The 17,224-nt window shown below is 39.4% G+C and overlaps 1 protein-coding gene across 2 annotated transcripts in view; it reads left to right on the plus strand.

Annotated features, from left to right (window-relative positions):
* Positions 1-17,224, plus strand: part of Virma (vir like m6A methyltransferase associated) — a 65,186-nt gene that overhangs the window by 35,883 nt on the left and 12,079 nt on the right. For both annotated transcript variants that reach the window (NM_001081183.1, NM_001347055.1), the window contains 7 exons: positions 1,013-1,095; positions 4,507-4,600; positions 4,755-5,299; positions 5,808-6,043; positions 6,698-6,950; positions 8,988-9,205; positions 12,349-12,481. In NM_001081183.1, coding sequence (NP_001074652.1) covers positions 1,013-1,095; positions 4,507-4,600; positions 4,755-5,299; positions 5,808-6,043; positions 6,698-6,950; positions 8,988-9,205; positions 12,349-12,481 — 1,562 coding nt within the window. The remainder of the gene's footprint in view (positions 1-1,012; positions 1,096-4,506; positions 4,601-4,754; positions 5,300-5,807; positions 6,044-6,697; positions 6,951-8,987; positions 9,206-12,348; positions 12,482-17,224) is intronic.

Consider the following 17,224-nt stretch of genomic DNA (forward strand, 5'->3'; position numbering starts at 1 on the left):
TTGTTTTTGTTTTTGAGTGTTTTGTTACACTTAGATATTTGCACTGTTCTGAGTTAACTTAAAGACTGCTGGTTAGTACATTGTACTACTTTTAAAAATAGTGAATCTTAAAATGACCAGTTAAGGAATTGACAGAATCAGGTTAGTGATACAGCTCAGTGACTAGCATGCATGCATGCATGGCGACCCAGGTTTTACATAGCCCAGAATCTCATGCACAAAAACAAAAGGAAAATTCTTTCTTTCTTTTTAAAGATTTATTTTATTTATTTTATGTAAGTAAGTACACTGTAGCTGTCTTCAGACACACCAAAAGAGGACGTCTGATCTCATTACAGATGGTTGTGAGCCACCATGTGGTTACTGGGATTTGAACTCAGAACCTCCAGAAGAGCAGTCAGTGCTCTTAACCACTGAGCCATCTCTCCAGCCCCATACATTTTCTTGTTAAAGGAAGAAAGGCTACTCAATAAAATGTCTCTGCATAGTTTGATTCTACTAGAAATATATATATATGTACATATAAATGTTTTTTTGGTTGGGGGTTGCAGCCAGCAGTAAAGATAGGTAAATAAATGCTGCATTATATTAGTTTATAATCATATTTATAAATTGTTTTAATGTTTTCATTGGCTTGCAATAAATTTATTTTAATTAGGCAGATTGGATAAGCCTTTAAACATTTAAAGAAAATGAGATAAGTAATAGTCATGAGTATTTTTTAAATCAACACAGTAGGGCCCCAGTTTCATTTTAAAGTACATGTAAAGAACACCCCTGTATTCCTACCAGTTACGGGGTTGAGACAGGAAGATCATGAGTTTGAGGCCAACTTGGGGATATAGCATGAGGCCTATCTTTAAAAAACAAAAAGAGTTAGTTGTCAGAGATTATCTTTTTGTAAAATCTAGATGATTGAAATGATTGTAGATGTGGTGTTTTCTTTTGGGGAAAAAGTTTTGTTATAGATACTTCCATTTAAAAATATAGATTATTCTTTTTGTTTTTTAAGAACTTGGCAAATGGCTTGAACCTCTGAAAAACCTCAGATTTGAAATTAACTGCATCCCAAATCTAATTGAATATGTTAAACAGGTAAGTAAAAGTTAGAAGGGCTGTGATTGTTGTGAAACTGATGACACATGGAGACAATACTGAAGTTACCCTCTTGATAGTGGAGAAACCCCGACCTTGATTGATCTGTGTGACTATAGTATTTGATGCATGGATGAAGGTAGTCATGTACATGAACACACATGCATGCAATACTCTGTTTAAATAACCTGCTACTCTATGTTTGGATGTCAGAGTACAGCTTGTGGGGTTGGCTCTCTCTTCTGCCATGTGGAGTCCAGGGATGGCACTCAAGTCTTCAAGCATTTTGGAAAGTACTTTTGGAAAGCTATCTCCTAGGTTCTACAAACACCTTTGAAGTTAAATGCTACTAGTATTCTAATTTTAATTAATGAAATAGTGTAGCTCAGAATATTTAGGTGAAAATGGATGTAGCCAATTCCAGATAAGTCTAGTGTGGACCAGTGTTCTTTGTTGTTAATTTTGGATAGTGACAACTGTAGTTGAAATTAAAAGTTGAAATCTGTAAAATCTATAATTTGTAAAAGTAATATTTAAAAATTCATATGTATTTCATAATGAAAAAATTATTCATCATTAATCTTGCAGGTTGCTCTTTCTCCCCTTTTTTTCTTACTTGACCCAGTGGGGCTGAAGGCACATAATGAACACGTTAAACTACATCAGTGTAGACTGAGTTCTCTGCTACTGCTATGTTTAGCAGATGACCACTGTGTTTTTTTCATATTTAAGAGAGGAAGTCACCTTGGTTTTGCAGCTGTAATATATTATTAAAGTAATTTATATATTTTGACCAATTCTTTGCTCTTTTGAAGTCAAAAGGAAGTATTGTTTAGTACTATCTGCTTTAGATCTTTTTGTCTTAGTGATTCCCTTGTCTTTTCATTCTGTGTCTCTTAAGAATATTTTTGTTTGTTTGCTTGCTTGCTTGCTCTTCTTTTTTCTTTTATAGAAAGGTCTCACTGCCCTTGCTGGCCTGTAACTCACTATGTAGACCAGGCTAGTGTGGAACTCATTATGTAGACCAGGCTAGTCTAGAACTCGCCAAGATTGGTCTGCCTCTGCCTCGTGAATGTTGAGATTAAAGGCAGCCTGTGCTGCATGAGATCCTGTCTCAAAACAGAAAGAGGGTAAAGAGAAGAAAAGACCTTGAATTATTGTCTATTAACTAAACATTTTAAACTGATGATGATGGTGAATGCTTGTAATCTCAGCACTGGGTGCCTGAGTCGAAGGATTGCAAGTGAGAAGCAAGCAGAGACAGCATCAGAAAACATTGCCTCAAAACCAGAACCCTGCCAGGGCCAGGGAGGAAGCTCTGTTGGCAGAGTGCTTGCCCAGAATGCACAAAGCCCTGACTTTCTTTCCTGCAGCATACGAGCCGGGGTACGGTGGTCTGTAGGAATCACTGGTACAGGGTTATATTGTCAGCTGGATGGTGAGTTTGAGGCCAGTCTGGGCTACATGGGATCCTATCTCAAAAAACCAAACAACAAAATGAAATTCTGATTTCCTCATAAACCTTGTGTTTATTTCTATTTTGATTTTTGGTTTGAGGTAGGATTCAGTTGGAAAACTTAGGCTGGTCTTTATTTACCTCCTGAGTGCTAAGACCAGTCATGTACTACCATGTCCTTTCAAGTCATTACCCCATAAATTTTATTCTATAAGTAATTCCTATCCTAAGATACACTAAATACAGTTGAACCAATATTGAAAGTTGATGATTTCTTCTTGTCTCAGTGATTTGTAAAACTGTAAGAAAAAAGTTAAGGCAAAAGGATAATGCAGAGCAGAAGCCCGTGAGGGAGAGCAGGCTTGGTCGGTTTGTTTGCTTGCTTTTAAAGCTTATATCCTGAGACTTAGAAGTTGGAATATTTTAAATCATCAAAAAATTTCAAGTTATAAATTTATTAATAATGTTAGTCTGTGAAAGCTACAAAATGTAAACAAAACTATTTGGTATTTGGAAACATAATCAGATTTTTTGTTTTTCGAGACAGGGTTTCTCTGCATAGCCCTGGCTGTCCTGGAACTCACTCTGTAGACCAGGCTGGCCTCAAACTCAGAAATCCACCTGCTTCTGCCTCCCGAGTGCTGGGACTAAAGGCATAATCAGATTTTAAATACAAAAACAGTTTCATTTCTTGTACTCTGTCTTTTTGGTGTCTGCATTTTAAAAAATAAATGCTATTTAGTCTATAAATGTTTGAAGGTTTCATCTAACCCTTGAAAGAAGTTTAGTAACCATGGGGCTTTTTAAATATAGTCTGGCACAGTGGTGCAAATCTGTAATTCTAGCTCTTTATGAGGCAGAGGAGGCCAAATTAAAGTTAGAGGCTAATCTGGGGATCTTAGTGAGACCTCTGCTCAAAACAAAAACAAAACAAAGACCCCAGAACCCAAGAGCTCACTTGTCAGTTTAACCATTGCTTCATTTTTGAGAGAAATAATATAAAATGGGTCTATAGAAAAGAGTTATTTTAAATTCTTAATACAAAGAATCATAGGCTTTTATTTACTGCTTTGTTTTAGTACTTGAAATACACAAATATGCTATGTTTGGTTTTTGTTTTTGTTTTTGTTTTTGTTTTTGTTTTTTGTTTTTTGTTTTTTAGACAGGGTTTCTCTGTGCAGCCCTGGCTGTCCTGGAACTCACTTTGTAGACCAGGCTGGCCTTGAACTCAGAAACCTGCTTGCCTCTGCCTCCCAAGTGCTGGGATTAAAAGATGTGCGCTGCCACTGCCTGGCTACGTTTGATTTTTAACATATTATTGTACAGTACAAAACATGCCTGTGATGTTGCTGGAGAGATGGGTTAGCATTAAAAACACTGGTTGCTCTTCTAGAGGATTCAGGTTCCATTCCCTGTCCCTACATGGCAGCTCACTGTAACTCTAGTTCCAGAGGGGGTGCGACATTCTTATGCACACATACATGCAGACAAAACACCAGTGCATATAAGGTAAAAATTAATAAATCTTTTAAAAAAATTAAAAAAGAATTTTACAAGAAAAAGTGAAATTAAACCTAAGGTGAACTAATTTACGAAAGTTTCTTTAGTAGTGTGGTTTTTCTTAGATGTTGTCTCTTTTGTTTGGGTGTTCTTTGAGACTGGACATGGTATAGGTCTAACCCTGGCTGCCTTGGAATTCATTGTGTAACCCAAGGCTGGCCTTAAACTCACCACTGTGCTTCTTGCTTCAGCCTCCTGAGTGCTGGCATTGCAGGTGTACAGCACCACACCCAGCTTTGTCATGCTTGAAACATGCTAAAGAGTGAAGAGTGTGCAGCCCAAGCCTTTGTGCTGAGGATTAAACCTAGAGCCTTGTGCATGCGCGTGCACACTCTACCTCTGGAAGCTCAGAGTCTTCACTAACTTCTTGTTTGCTTTTATTTTATTTTTTAAAGAATATTGATAACTTGATGACTGCAGAAGGAGTTGGCCTTACCACTGCCTTACGTGTTCTCTGTAATGTGGCATGTCCACCACCTCCCGTAGAAGGTAATATAATTAATATACTTTGAAAACTTCCATACTTAAGCCTGGTTAAATATCATTAAATATTCAAAATATTCTTATATTCAAAATATTCTTGATTGATTGATAGCATGTAAGTAATTCGTTTTTTCTTATTCCTTCCTTACCCTATATAAAGGTCAGCAGAAAGACCTGAAATGGAACCTTGCTGTTATTCAGCTTTTTTCTGCTGAAGGAATGGACACCTTTATTCGGGTTCTGCAAAAACTGAACAGTATTTTGACGCAGCCTTGGAGGCTCCATGTGAACATGGGGACTACCCTGCACAGAGTCACTACCATTTCAATGGCTCGCTGCACGCTCACTCTGCTTAAAACTATGCTGACAGAGCTCCTGCGAGGCGGATCCTTTGAGTTTAAGGACATGCGTGTTCCTTCAGCACTTGTTACTTTACACATGCTCCTGTGCTCTATCCCTCTCTCAGGTCGTTTGGATAGTGATGAGCAGAAAATTCAGAATGATATCATAGATATCTTACTGACTTTTACACAAGGAGTCAATGAGAAGCTCACGATCTCGGAAGAGACTCTGGCCAATAATACTTGGTCTTTAATGTTAAAGGAAGTTCTCTCTTCCATCTTGAAGGTTCCGGAAGGCTTCTTCTCAGGACTCATACTCCTTTCAGAGCTGCTGCCTCTTCCCTTGCCCATGCAGACCACGCAGGTACCACTTCATATCACATGCATCTTGTCATGACTGCAGTAGCTCCTTAGTAATGCCAGGGATGCTGGTCAAACCCAAGCAAGCCTTCGTCCTCCTCCCCAAAGACAGAGTAACTGAGCTGAGGGTGAGATGAAACTGAAGCGAGTTGGAAGTGTGGGGTAATGTTTGAAATGCCTTTTGTGAAGCGAGTTTTATCATGTTGTTATGTATACTTGTACTTATGTTTTCCTGTTACTGCAAATCTTTTTTCTCCCCTTATCATGTTTTTAGAATTTGCAAATTAGATCGCTTCATCAATGGACTCTGCTCAACTGACTGCCAACCTGAGAACAATACTTTTTTTTAGACCTGTTGGATTCAAACAATTGTTTAATTGTAATAGTGTAATAGTGAATTATGTTTTAAGCATGCAGTAAAGGTGTTCTTTTTATGACAGTTCTTCCTGAACAGTTTTGCGACTATAATAAAAAAAAAATCTATGTACACACACATTATACTTTTTTAACAGGTTATTGAGCCACATGATATATCAGTGGCACTCAACACCCGAAAATTGTGGAGCATGCACCTTCATGTTCAAGCAAAGTTGCTCCAAGAAATAGTTCGTTCTTTCTCTGGCACAACCTGCCAGCCCATTCAACATATGTTACGGCGTATTTGTGTTCAATTGTGTGACCTTGCCTCTCCAACTGCTCTTCTGATCATGAGAACTGTGTTGGATTTGATTGTAGAAGACTTGCAAAGGTATTTTCATTCCACCTTAAGAAGTTTTCCTCAAGTTACTCTTGACACAGATAACCTCTTTTACATAGTTTGGAAACTAGGGTTTAGTAAGCCTAGATAACATGTGGATGTATAAATACACACACACACACACACACACACACGCACACACATACTATAATATATGAAAATTATTTTTTTAGAATGCTTTATCTTCTCATTTCATGTGTAAGTCATGTTGAAGGTCTTGATTGGGGTTTTTACTTAAATTTCATTATAGCATAATGCTTGCTTGTGTGCATGTACATGCTCATACATGTATGGTCAGGACTTTATATAGTTGCTTTTTTCTTTCCTTCTGTATGTGGATTCTGGGGTTGAACTCAGGTCATTAGGGTTGTTCTATATGAGTACCTTTATTTCCTGAGTCACCTTCCTGCCCCAGTTTTGCAGTTTTTAAAAGGTGAAGTATAAAGAACTACTCTGACTTGAAGTATATTATTGAAATCCTGAAATTATAAAATTTTGCAGTGACTATAAGCTTCTGGAAAAAAATCATTATATCAAAGGAATGAGGTGTATGTTTTATACAAAATTTGTGTGAATATATAGAAAATATGAAATTGTGTTTAAAATCAAGAACCTTGTTTACTGAACATATTGATTTTATTTCAGCACTTCAGAAGATAAAGAAAAACAGTATACTAGCCAAACCACCAGGTTGCTTGCTCTTCTCGATGCCCTGGCTTCACACAAAGCTTGTAAATTAGCTATTTTGCATCTAATTAATGGAACTATTAAAGGCGATGAAAGATATGCAGAGATCTTCCAGGATCTTTTAGCTTTGGTGCGCTCTCCTGGGGACAGTGTTACTCGCCAGCAGTGCGTGGAGTATGTCACATCCATTTTGCAGTCTCTCTGTGACCAGGTATTCATTGCTTTTATTGTCATCGTTTGTGTTGGTGTAACTCCTGTCTAGTAATTTTGAGAGTAAACAATGCAGCTTGCTCATGGTGTATTACTTTTGGGTTATTTAGGAAGTTTGGTAAGTAGAGGAAAAGCAAATTAAGTTGGTGCATGGTAGTTTTATTTGGCTTAGCTTTTGGGTCTCTGAGAAGATTTTCCTTTTGTAGTATTTTTGCCAACCTGGGTAATAGCTTTTATGCAAAAGTTTCAATACTTTTTATGGCTGATTAATATTTACTGTGTTACTTTTTTTCCTAAGTACATCATTTAGTTTTATAACTTTGACTTTGGTTGAGTTAATTTGTTGGTGTCTTGTAAGGATGACTTCTTTGTATGGTTAGTCTTTTGTATCCCTGACTAGCCTCAAACTTGCTAGGTAGCCATGGCTGACCTTTAATTCCCGATATTAATTCTCCCGAGTCCTAGGACTGCAGTGTGTGCCTCCAGGCCAACTTTGTGAGCACGGCTTGGAGCAGCAGGAGTCACTGCAGTGAATATTGCAGCGATGCTTGCAGCTGCTTTCCATGCTGTTGACTTGTTTATAGGGTCATGAGACAGGGGTTCTCCTTCCATTGTTTGGAATCTTTAAAGAACATTTCCATGTAGTAACACATTTTTAACTAGTCAGAAGGCTCATGCCAGCTAGTCATCAGATGTGATTTTTTTTTTCCCCCAGAGAGAATATTTTTACTAAGAGCCTGTGTTGGCTAATGAAAGTGCAGTTTGGTTACATTGAAGACTCGGGCACTTTTGCTTGTGGCTTGTTTTCAGAAGTGGTAGATGATAACTGTGGCCCTGGTTGAAAGCTTAAGGCCTCTGTGATTGGTGCTCATTAAGTAACTGAGTCCCAGGACTGTTGACCCCTTGCTGCCCTTTTCACTCCCTTCTGATGCAAATCTGTATCTACACGCCCCTGAAAGCCCAGGAGACTTCTGAACACTGCTGTATGTGTAGTTAGCTCCACTTGCTTAACACTAGAAAACTTGAGGGTTTCTTTTTAAGATTTATTTATTATATATGAGTACACTGTAGCTGTCTTCAGACACACCAGAAGAGGGCACCAGATCTTATTGCAGATGGTTGTGAGCCACCACGCGGTTGCTGGGATTTGAACTCAGGACCTCTGGAAGAGCAGTCAGTGCTCTTAACTGCTGAACCATCTCTGCAGCCTGAAAACTTAAGTTTTAAAAGTTAAAAATTAGAGGGAGACATTTAACTGGAGATTGTGCCTAAAGTTTGTTTGCTTTGTCCATGCCTTTTAATGAAGTTTTAAATTCTGATGTTGATAAATTTAAGATTTTAGCCAAAAAAATTTATTTCTAGAAGCCTCTATAATCTAAAAAGGAGTGTGAATCAGTTAATAGTAGACTGATTTAAAGTATTTTACAAAACAAAAGCAAAAACATTTTAAAATTGAAACTCTGTCCTGATCAGTTCATTATAAAGGTCATTCTTTTTCTTTTACTGTAAAGTATAAATATGTCAGCGAATTTCATAAACACATACAATGTGTTTTGATCAATTCCACCCACCAGTTCACCCCAGTCCTAACTCTTGTCTCCTTGCCATTATTATCTTGCAATCTTGTGTGTTCCTCCCCCACCCCCAACCTACTGAGTCCATTTAGTGCTCCCAGCATATACATGAGTGTAGGGCCATCTCACACATCAGGGGCTACCTCCCTGAAGGAAACTGACTGTCCCAGCAGATGACAGCATGTTTGCATATACTGTGCTTTGCTCAGCCCTCCTCTGCTCCTCTCCTGCCACACTCCTGCCTGGATTCATACCCTTTGCCTGCGTGAGTCTTTGTTCCATCTTCACATCTCATGTAGTATTAATATTATGTTCCCCAGGCCTCTTCCCTATGTGAGTGCCAGTGCTTGTAACTGCTGAGCCCCCAACAACATTTTAATGAGCTTGTTGCTAAGTATTAGTTGGCGTGTGTTCAGAATCAGTGGATGGTGATACTCATTTGGAAATGTTCTCCCTGCCCCCAGGACATTGCACTCATTTTGCCAAGCCCTTCTGAAGGTCCTGCCTCTGAGCTTGAACAGCTCTCTAACTCCCTACCAAGTAAAGAGCTGATGACTGCAATCTGCGACTGTCTGCTGGCAACTCTAGCCAACTCTGAAAGCAGTTACAACTGTCTGCTGACATGTGTCCGTACAATGATGTTTCTTGCAGAGCACGATTATGGATTGTTTCACCTGAAAAGGTAGGCTTTGGAGATTTAATATACTATGCCCCACCCACCCCTCATTTAGTTAATCCCTACTTAATATTGAAGGTTCGAAGTATGACCTCTTTCACAGGGAAAATTTTGTTTGTGGCTGAGTCTCATTGGCAGATAGTAATGGATTTTACAGTCTTTTCTGTCTGAGATCTACTTTCTGAGACTTATGAGTGGCACTGTTATAAGTCTGCATAAGGATTTCTGGGTGCACTTGAAAATTTATTTCGGGCCGGGCATGGTGGCACACGCCTTTAATCCCAGCACTTGGGAGGCAGAGGCAGGCATATTTCTGAGTTCGAGGCCAGCCTGGTCTACAAAGTGAGTTCCAGGACAGCCAGGGCTATACAGAGAAACCCTGTCTTGAAAAACCAAAAAAAAAAAAAAAAAAGAAAAGAAAAGAAAAGAAAAGAAAAGAAAACTTATTTCTTTTGGCTAGGTATCTCAGAGTGGGATTACCTGGTCATGTGGTAGGTGACTGTTTAAGGAATCTAAAGCTGCCAAGGTGTTTTCCAAAGTGTATCTCCTATTTGCTCCATTTGCATTAGAGTCCCAGTGACTACTTAGGTTCATCAGAACTTGGAGTCATCAGGGTTGTTTTGTTTGTCTTATTGACATGGCGCCTTCCTGTGTTGCTCAGGTTGGCCTCAGACTCGTGGGCTTCAGCCCTGCAGGCTCAGTCTCCAGAGTAGTTAGGATGAGAGACATGAGAGACATGCCACCATGTCCTGAGAGACATGAGAGACATGCCACCATGTCCTGAGAGACATGAGAGACATGCCACCGTGTCCTGAGAGACATGAGAGACATGCCACCGTGTCCTGAGAGACATGAGAGACATGCCACCGTGTCCTGAGAGACATGAGAGACATGCCACCGTGTCCTGAGAGACATGAGAGACATGCCACCGTGTCCTGAGAGACATGAGAGACATGCCACCGTGTCCTGAGAGGCATGAGAGACATGCCACCGTGTCCTGAGAGGCATGAGAGACATGCCACCGTGTCCTGAGAGACATGAGAGACATGCCACCGTGTCCTGAGAGACATGAGAGACATGCTACCGTGTCCTGAGAGACATGAGAGACATACCACCGTGTCCTGAGAGACATGAGAGACATGCTACCGTGTCCTGAGAGACATGAGAGACATGCCACCGTGTCCTGAGAGACATGAGAGACATGCCACCGTGTCCTGAGAGACATGAGAGACATGCCACCGTGTCCTGAGAGACATGAGAGACATACCACCGTGTCCTGAGAGACATGAGAGACATGCTACCGTGTCCTGAGAGACATGAGAGACATGCCACCGTGTCCTGAGAGACATGAGAGACATGCCACTATGTCCTGGGTTTGCCAGGGCTTTTTTTTTTTTTTTTTTTAATTTTCCTAAAAGACATTCTAAAAGATATATTAGTTGTAGATTTTTTGGTTATTGTTGTTTTGGGTTGTTTGTTGAGAAAGGGCCTTGTTCAATAGTCTGGGGTAGCCTGGAACATGTGATCCTCAGCCTCTGGAATGCTAAGATTATAGCCGTGAACCAAGTGCTCAATACAGATTCCAGGTTTTCTTAGATCAATTACAAACCTGAATCATTTAATTAAGCTTTTTTTTTTTTTTCCTTTCTTTGAAGTCCCTAGAAATTGGGCTGGTAGTTTTGAGCCTCTTAGTTTTTTATTACTACCTTTTTCTTTAGGTCTGATTTCGTTCCTATTTGTCATGACTTTCTGACTGTGATAAAAAATTCTCAAGAGTAGGAGGCTGGCCTTTCTTCCCTTTATGTTGCTTTATGTGCATGCACGTCGTCTTATCCAATGCATCTCGCAGACTGACCTGTTTGGTAAATGGGATAACACCGCTTGTTTAGTATTAACATCATACTTACTCCATTTGTCTGGTTGGGTTGTAGTTTAAAAGACAGCTGAATATTGAAATGGTTTTCCCTTGAAATTCTATTGAAACTAAAAACCATGTAAGTGTATAGACTAATTATGATCAGGATTTTAGATACACACCAAGGGGGTTTGTTATGCAAAAGTCTTTTTGTATTGGGGTTGGCAGTTTGGACTATAGGCTGAGTCTGGTTTTCTGTAGTTACTGCAAATAAGGTGTTGCTGGAAGATCATCTGTGTATGTCCAGCACCACTCCCCACCATGCCAGTCTGCAGTAGTTAACACATGCGTTGTGAATAGCCCACAGAGCCTACCATCTGGTTCCTAAGCAGTTGCACCTCTGTTTAGGACTTTGTTTTTCTTTGTTCTTCTTTGTAATTCTTAAGTTAGCTTTCCCAGGTTAGTCTCTGAGCTAGTGCTTACCCTTCTTATGTTAGGGAAACCTTCACATCATGAAAAGACATTTAGATAGGAAACTAGTAAGTTGCTTGTGATAGGTTTTGAAAGTTTATTATCTGAAGGAAGTTTTTTAGTATATGCAGGCATGGAGATACATATCTATAATCATAGCAACTGGAAAACTGAGGCAGGAGGATTGTGAATTTGAGATTAGCCTGCCCTGCATAGTGAGAACGTGCCCCTCTCCCACCCCCACCCCCCAAAAAAGAAAAAGGGAAAAAAAATAATGTAATTGAAGATTAAAATGAAGTGATTTTTTTAAAGGCTAAATTTGTGAACAGAGACACCTAAGTATATCTTTATGTTTTTTAAAATGGTAAAATAAATTTTCTGAACTTATTTGTTTCTCATACTAATCTTATATACTCAACATTTTGATGTATTATCTCTTTTTTTGTTGTTGTTTTGCTTTGTCTTAGATCCTTTTGAGACAGTACCTCATTTTAAAGCCCTGGTTGGCCTAGCATGGTAGTTCTCAACCTGTAGGTCTCCACTCTGCTGAGGGTTGCACAGCACTTTCACAGATGTCACATACCAGTTATTCTACATTACAATTTTTATCAGTAGCAAAATTACAGTTATAAAGTAGCAACGAAATAATTTAATGGTTGGAGGTCACCATCAGATAAAGAACTGTATTAGAAGGCTGAGAAGCAGTGGCTTAGAGCTTTCCTCATTTCTGCCCTCTGAGAACGGGGAGTACAGGTGTGCAACACTATGCCTGGCGTATTTTCATTACAGTTCTTAATATGTCTGCCGTTGCCTTTAATTTCAGCTCTTTAAGGAAGAACAGTAGTGCTCTGCATAGTTTGCTGAAGCGAGTGGTCAGCACATTCAGTAAGGACACCGGTGAGCTTGCATCGGCGTCTCTGGACTTCATGAGACAGATCCTCAATGCTGATGCTATGGTTAGTGTGCATTTATTATTTTTATTTGATTTCTTTAAAGCATTATGGATTACTTCAATTAAAAACATATCTTGGAACTTAGAGTGATACCTTTTTGTATCTCCCTGTAAAGTGGAATGCCGTCCAAAAGACAGAATAGCTGTTTTTTGTTCATGCTTGTTCAAATATGATTAAGGCCCTTCTGTAGTGGTCCATATGCCACAAGCCATTAATAAGCCTATCTTAAGAAGTACTTGGGGACCCTGTGTGATGGTGTACTCCTTTAAACCCAGCACTTGGAAGGCATAGGTAGGTGGATCTCATAGTCTGAGGCTAGCCTGGTCTATAGAGAGAGTTCCAGCCAGAGCTACCCAGAGAAACTATGTCTTGAAAAACCAACCAACCAACCAAACAAACAAACAAACTCAAAAAAAGAGGGAGAGAGTAAAGACTTGAGGTTAAATAAGTTTGACAGTGTTGTCGCTGCCCCCAAACTTTATTATACACATTATTAGAAACTGAGTTCTTGCATATTTTTATTGCAGAATAATCCAGCCTTTCATAAAAAATATTGACTATGGCGTGTGTGTGCCAGTATATACTTTTCAACAGTATATACTGTTTAAGAGATTCATCTTATGGTGGCTGGAGAGCTGGCTCAGTGGTTAAGAGCATTGGCTGCTCTTCCAGAGTACCCAGGTTCAGTTCCTAGCACCCACATGTCAGGTCATCATTGTCTGTAACTTCAGCTCTAGGGATCTGATACCATCACACAGGCATACAAGGAGGCAAAACACCACTGCACATAAATAAAAATAAATCATTTAAAACAAAACAAATTGAGCTGATAGTTTACAGTAGTCTAGAGAAGCTTGTAAGGATCTTTTACTGCAGGGTTACAGAATAACAGATTCTATGAGAAAGTGCAGTGCATGTGATTTGTAACTTTTTTTTTTTTTTTTTTTTTTTTTTTTTTTTTTTTGGGTAACCCATCCTGTCTGATATTGTCCTCCAATTTTGTTGTCAAAGTTTTCCTCTTCTTGGTGGTCTATGCTTCTGGTCCTAGCACTCACACAGAAAGGAGGAATGACATGAGTTCAGGGCTAGCCTAGTCTGTTTACATAGTGAGTTCCAGGCTAGCCAGGGTTACATACTATGTGTCTGTGTTGTGAAAGGTTGTTGAATTTTGTGAAATGCTTTATGTGATTCTATTGTGATAATCACATGGGTTTTCTTTGTATTACTTTAAGTGGATTAGGTTTTGATTATTGAACCAGCATTGTTTTCCTGGGATTAGTCCAGTTCGATTCATTTTATGTATGGATTCCTTTTATGGATCCAATTTGTTTTATTTAGTAAGGATTTTTTATGTATGTGTTCACAAGGGATCTTGGTCTGTAACTGTCTTTTCTGGTAATGTTTTTTGACTTTGTTGAGTAAGCTGAAGAGATTTCATTTTTTTAGGTTTTAGAAGTTTGTGAATGGTGTGTGTGTGTGTGTGTGTGTGTGTTGTGTGTATGTGTGCTTATGTTTAAGACAGGGTTTGTCTGTTGGCCTGGCTGTCCTGGAACTCAATTAGTAGACAAGGCTGGACACAACCTCAAAGAGATGTGGCTGGCTCTGCTTCCTGAGTGCTGGGCACAGGTGTGTGCCGCCACTGCTTGGTGTAGATTACTAATTGTTTAACACTAATGAAGCCATTTGGGGCCTGGGCTTCTCTTTGTTTTGTTCTATTGTGAGGAATGGCATGAGTCACCAATTGATGTCATCCCTGTACTGGGCCTCGCTTATCTTCTCTGTGTTGCTCCAATTTTAGAGAACGATCTGCTGACAGGAGCCCCTTTTCTCTTTAAAAACACTAATTTAATTAAGTCCATTCAGATTATTCTAAGCCTAAGTTTCTTTTTTCATTCTTTTGGAAATACATTTCTCTGTGTTCCATCTTCAGTATCTGATGGCATAAGTATTTTTTTTTATAAACTAAGTATTTTCTTATAAACTCCAAAGTTTCTGGTAAACTGTCTGCCTTTCCCCCTGATTTTAGTAAATCGAGTCGTTCCTTGGTTGTGGTGCTTGATATTGAACCTGGGGCCTCATGCTAGGCTAGTGCTCCGCCTCTGCTGCTTTCTGTGTTCTTTCTTTCTCTGTTTTCTTTTCCTAAGTTTGGTTAAATGTTTGTCAGTTTTGTTGATCTTTACAATTTTGTTTCCTAAAGTTGTAGTTAATCTGACTCACCCATGGTCCCAACAGCAGATGATGTCAGAAAAGAATAATTTGTATGTTTTAAAATGAGCACCATTCTATGAGCGTGGTGAAGTCTCCCTTGTCTTGCACATGAGTCACTCTGCATCCAACAAATCTACACATGAGAACTATCCACCTTTTAGTCATTCAATAGCCATGTGGGTGGTTAGATTGGCCCTAAATGGTATCTGTTTGTGGATCTCATCATGATTTTCATACTTGGAGTTTGGTAATTCCTTGGAAGTGTAGATCAGTATAGTTCATAAGTTTGGGAGGCATGCAACCTTACCTCCTCAGATATTCTGCTGCTTTCCTCCTCTTTTGAAACTCTTAAATTAAATGCTGCTGGGGCTAGAGATATGGCTCAGTGGTTAAGAGCACTGACTGCTCTTCCAGAGGTCCTGAGTTCAGTTCCCAGCAACCACATGGTGGCTCACAACCGTCTGTAATGGGATCTGATGCCCTCTCCTGGTGCGTCTGAAGACAGTTACAGTGTACTTACATAAAATAATCAAATAAATCTTTTTTAAAAAATTAAAAATGCCCTGTGGAAGTTAGGGGACAACTTCTGGGCTTCCATTCTCTCTTTGTACTGTGTGAGTTCCTGGGATTGGTGTTAGGTTTGGTGTGGCCCTTACTGGTGTCCTTTTGGAATGCTTAATTTAGTACTTAAATGACTTTGGTGGTGTGTCACAATCTCTGAGGCTGTTTGTGGTGATTCATTCTTTTTTGTGTTTTTCTTTTTAATTTTTGTGTGTATGTTGCTGGGGACTGAACTCAGATTGGACCTAGCACACCCTAGGCAAGTGTTCTACCACTGAACCACATCCCCAATCCTTCTTTCCTTTTGTAGTTTGATGTCATTGAACTGTCTAGACTGTCCTTGAACTTGCTGTCTTCTTGTCTCTTCCCCCTAGTAGCTTGGATTATAAATGTTGCCATTACACTTGACTGGTATTATATAACTTAATAGATAATGTTTGACAGATGAAATTTATGATGGCTTCACACACAAATTTAATAAAATGTCTATTTTCCTGAAACCACACAGGAGTTTAGTTTGTAAAACCCTTAAGAATTGTTATTACTTATCACCATATTGTAAATTTGACCCTCTACCCACCTCTCCAAACCCCTGGCCCCTGAGACAGTTTCTCTGTGTAGCCCTGGCTGTCCTGGAACTGTTCTACCCCCACAGCACATGTTTCCTCAGCACATTGCTCAGTTTACCCAACAGTACCAGTAGCAGGAAGACCCCGTGATGGATGGATGGATGGATGGATATGTATGTATGTATGTATGTATGTATGTATGTATCAGGCTGGCCTCAAACTCACAGAGATCCACCCGCTTCTGCCTCCCATGTGCTGGGATCAAAGGTGTGCATTACCTCTGCTCAGTTATTGATCCTCCATTTTCTAAGACTACTTTTAGTTAGAAGCAAATGGGTTACAGTGTAAGTATTGTGTTTTGTTTACAAACTTCCTGGGGTCTGAGACTGTAGCTCAGTGGTGGAGCACTTGCCTGGTAGGCACAGAACCTGGGTTTGATCCCCACTGCAAGTACACCAACAGAATAAGCAAACTGTTTGGTCGGGTTGGGTTCTTAGAGATGTATAGAATCTTTCAGTTTATAAAGTGTCCCTTTAGAGGATAGTCTGAGTAGATAGAGCCTTGACTCCTTCAGCACACTGTTTGAATTTATCTTTTCCCCTAAGAACACATGGATTAGATAATCCACCATTCAGCATACAGCCGTAGAACTATAGACCCAGGGGCTTGTGGGTTTCTCCTTAAAGCCAGTGCGCTTACTTCCTTAGCCTGGTGTTCTCTGAAAAGAGCAAGTGCCCCCATCAGGCTCATTGTGAAGAGTAGTCTTTCATTCAATAGCCCAGTTAGGTAGCACATGCTTGTTATCAATGCAATTGGGAAATGGAGGCAGGAGGACCAGTTCGAGGCCAACAGCGAGTTTGAGGCCAATTTTGGCTACATGGGAACTTATATTATTTTTTTTAAAAAGAAGAATGTTCAGTTTGTTTTTGACATTTGAGCATTTTCAGGACAAATGTTATGAATTGCAAACAAAATTGTAAATGTTTGTGGCAGTTAAAAATACTAAATCGGGGGCTGGTTAAATGGTTCAGTGGGTAAGAGCACCCGACTGCTCTTCCGAAGGTTCGAAGTTCAAATCCCAGCAACCACATGGTGGCTCAAAACCACCCATAATGATCTGACCCCCTCTTCTGAAGTGTCTGAAGACAGCTACAGTGTACTTACATGCAATAAATAAATAAATAAATAAATAAATAAATAAATAAATAAATGTAAAAAATACTACTTATATGAAATAAATAAATAAATAAATAAATAAATAAATAAATGTAAAAAAAAAAACCTAAATCTTCGGGGTTGGAGAGATCAGTGGTTAAGAGTGTACACTACCATTGTAGAGGCCCTGGTTCCCAGCACCCACACAGGCAGCAAGAGCTGCTTGTGACTCCAGTCTTAGGGGATCTGACAC

Source organism: Mus musculus, chromosome 4 (assembly GCF_000001635.26).
Source record: "Mus musculus strain C57BL/6J chromosome 4, GRCm38.p6 C57BL/6J".
Taxonomy (NCBI): Eukaryota; Metazoa; Chordata; class Mammalia; order Rodentia; family Muridae; genus Mus; species Mus musculus.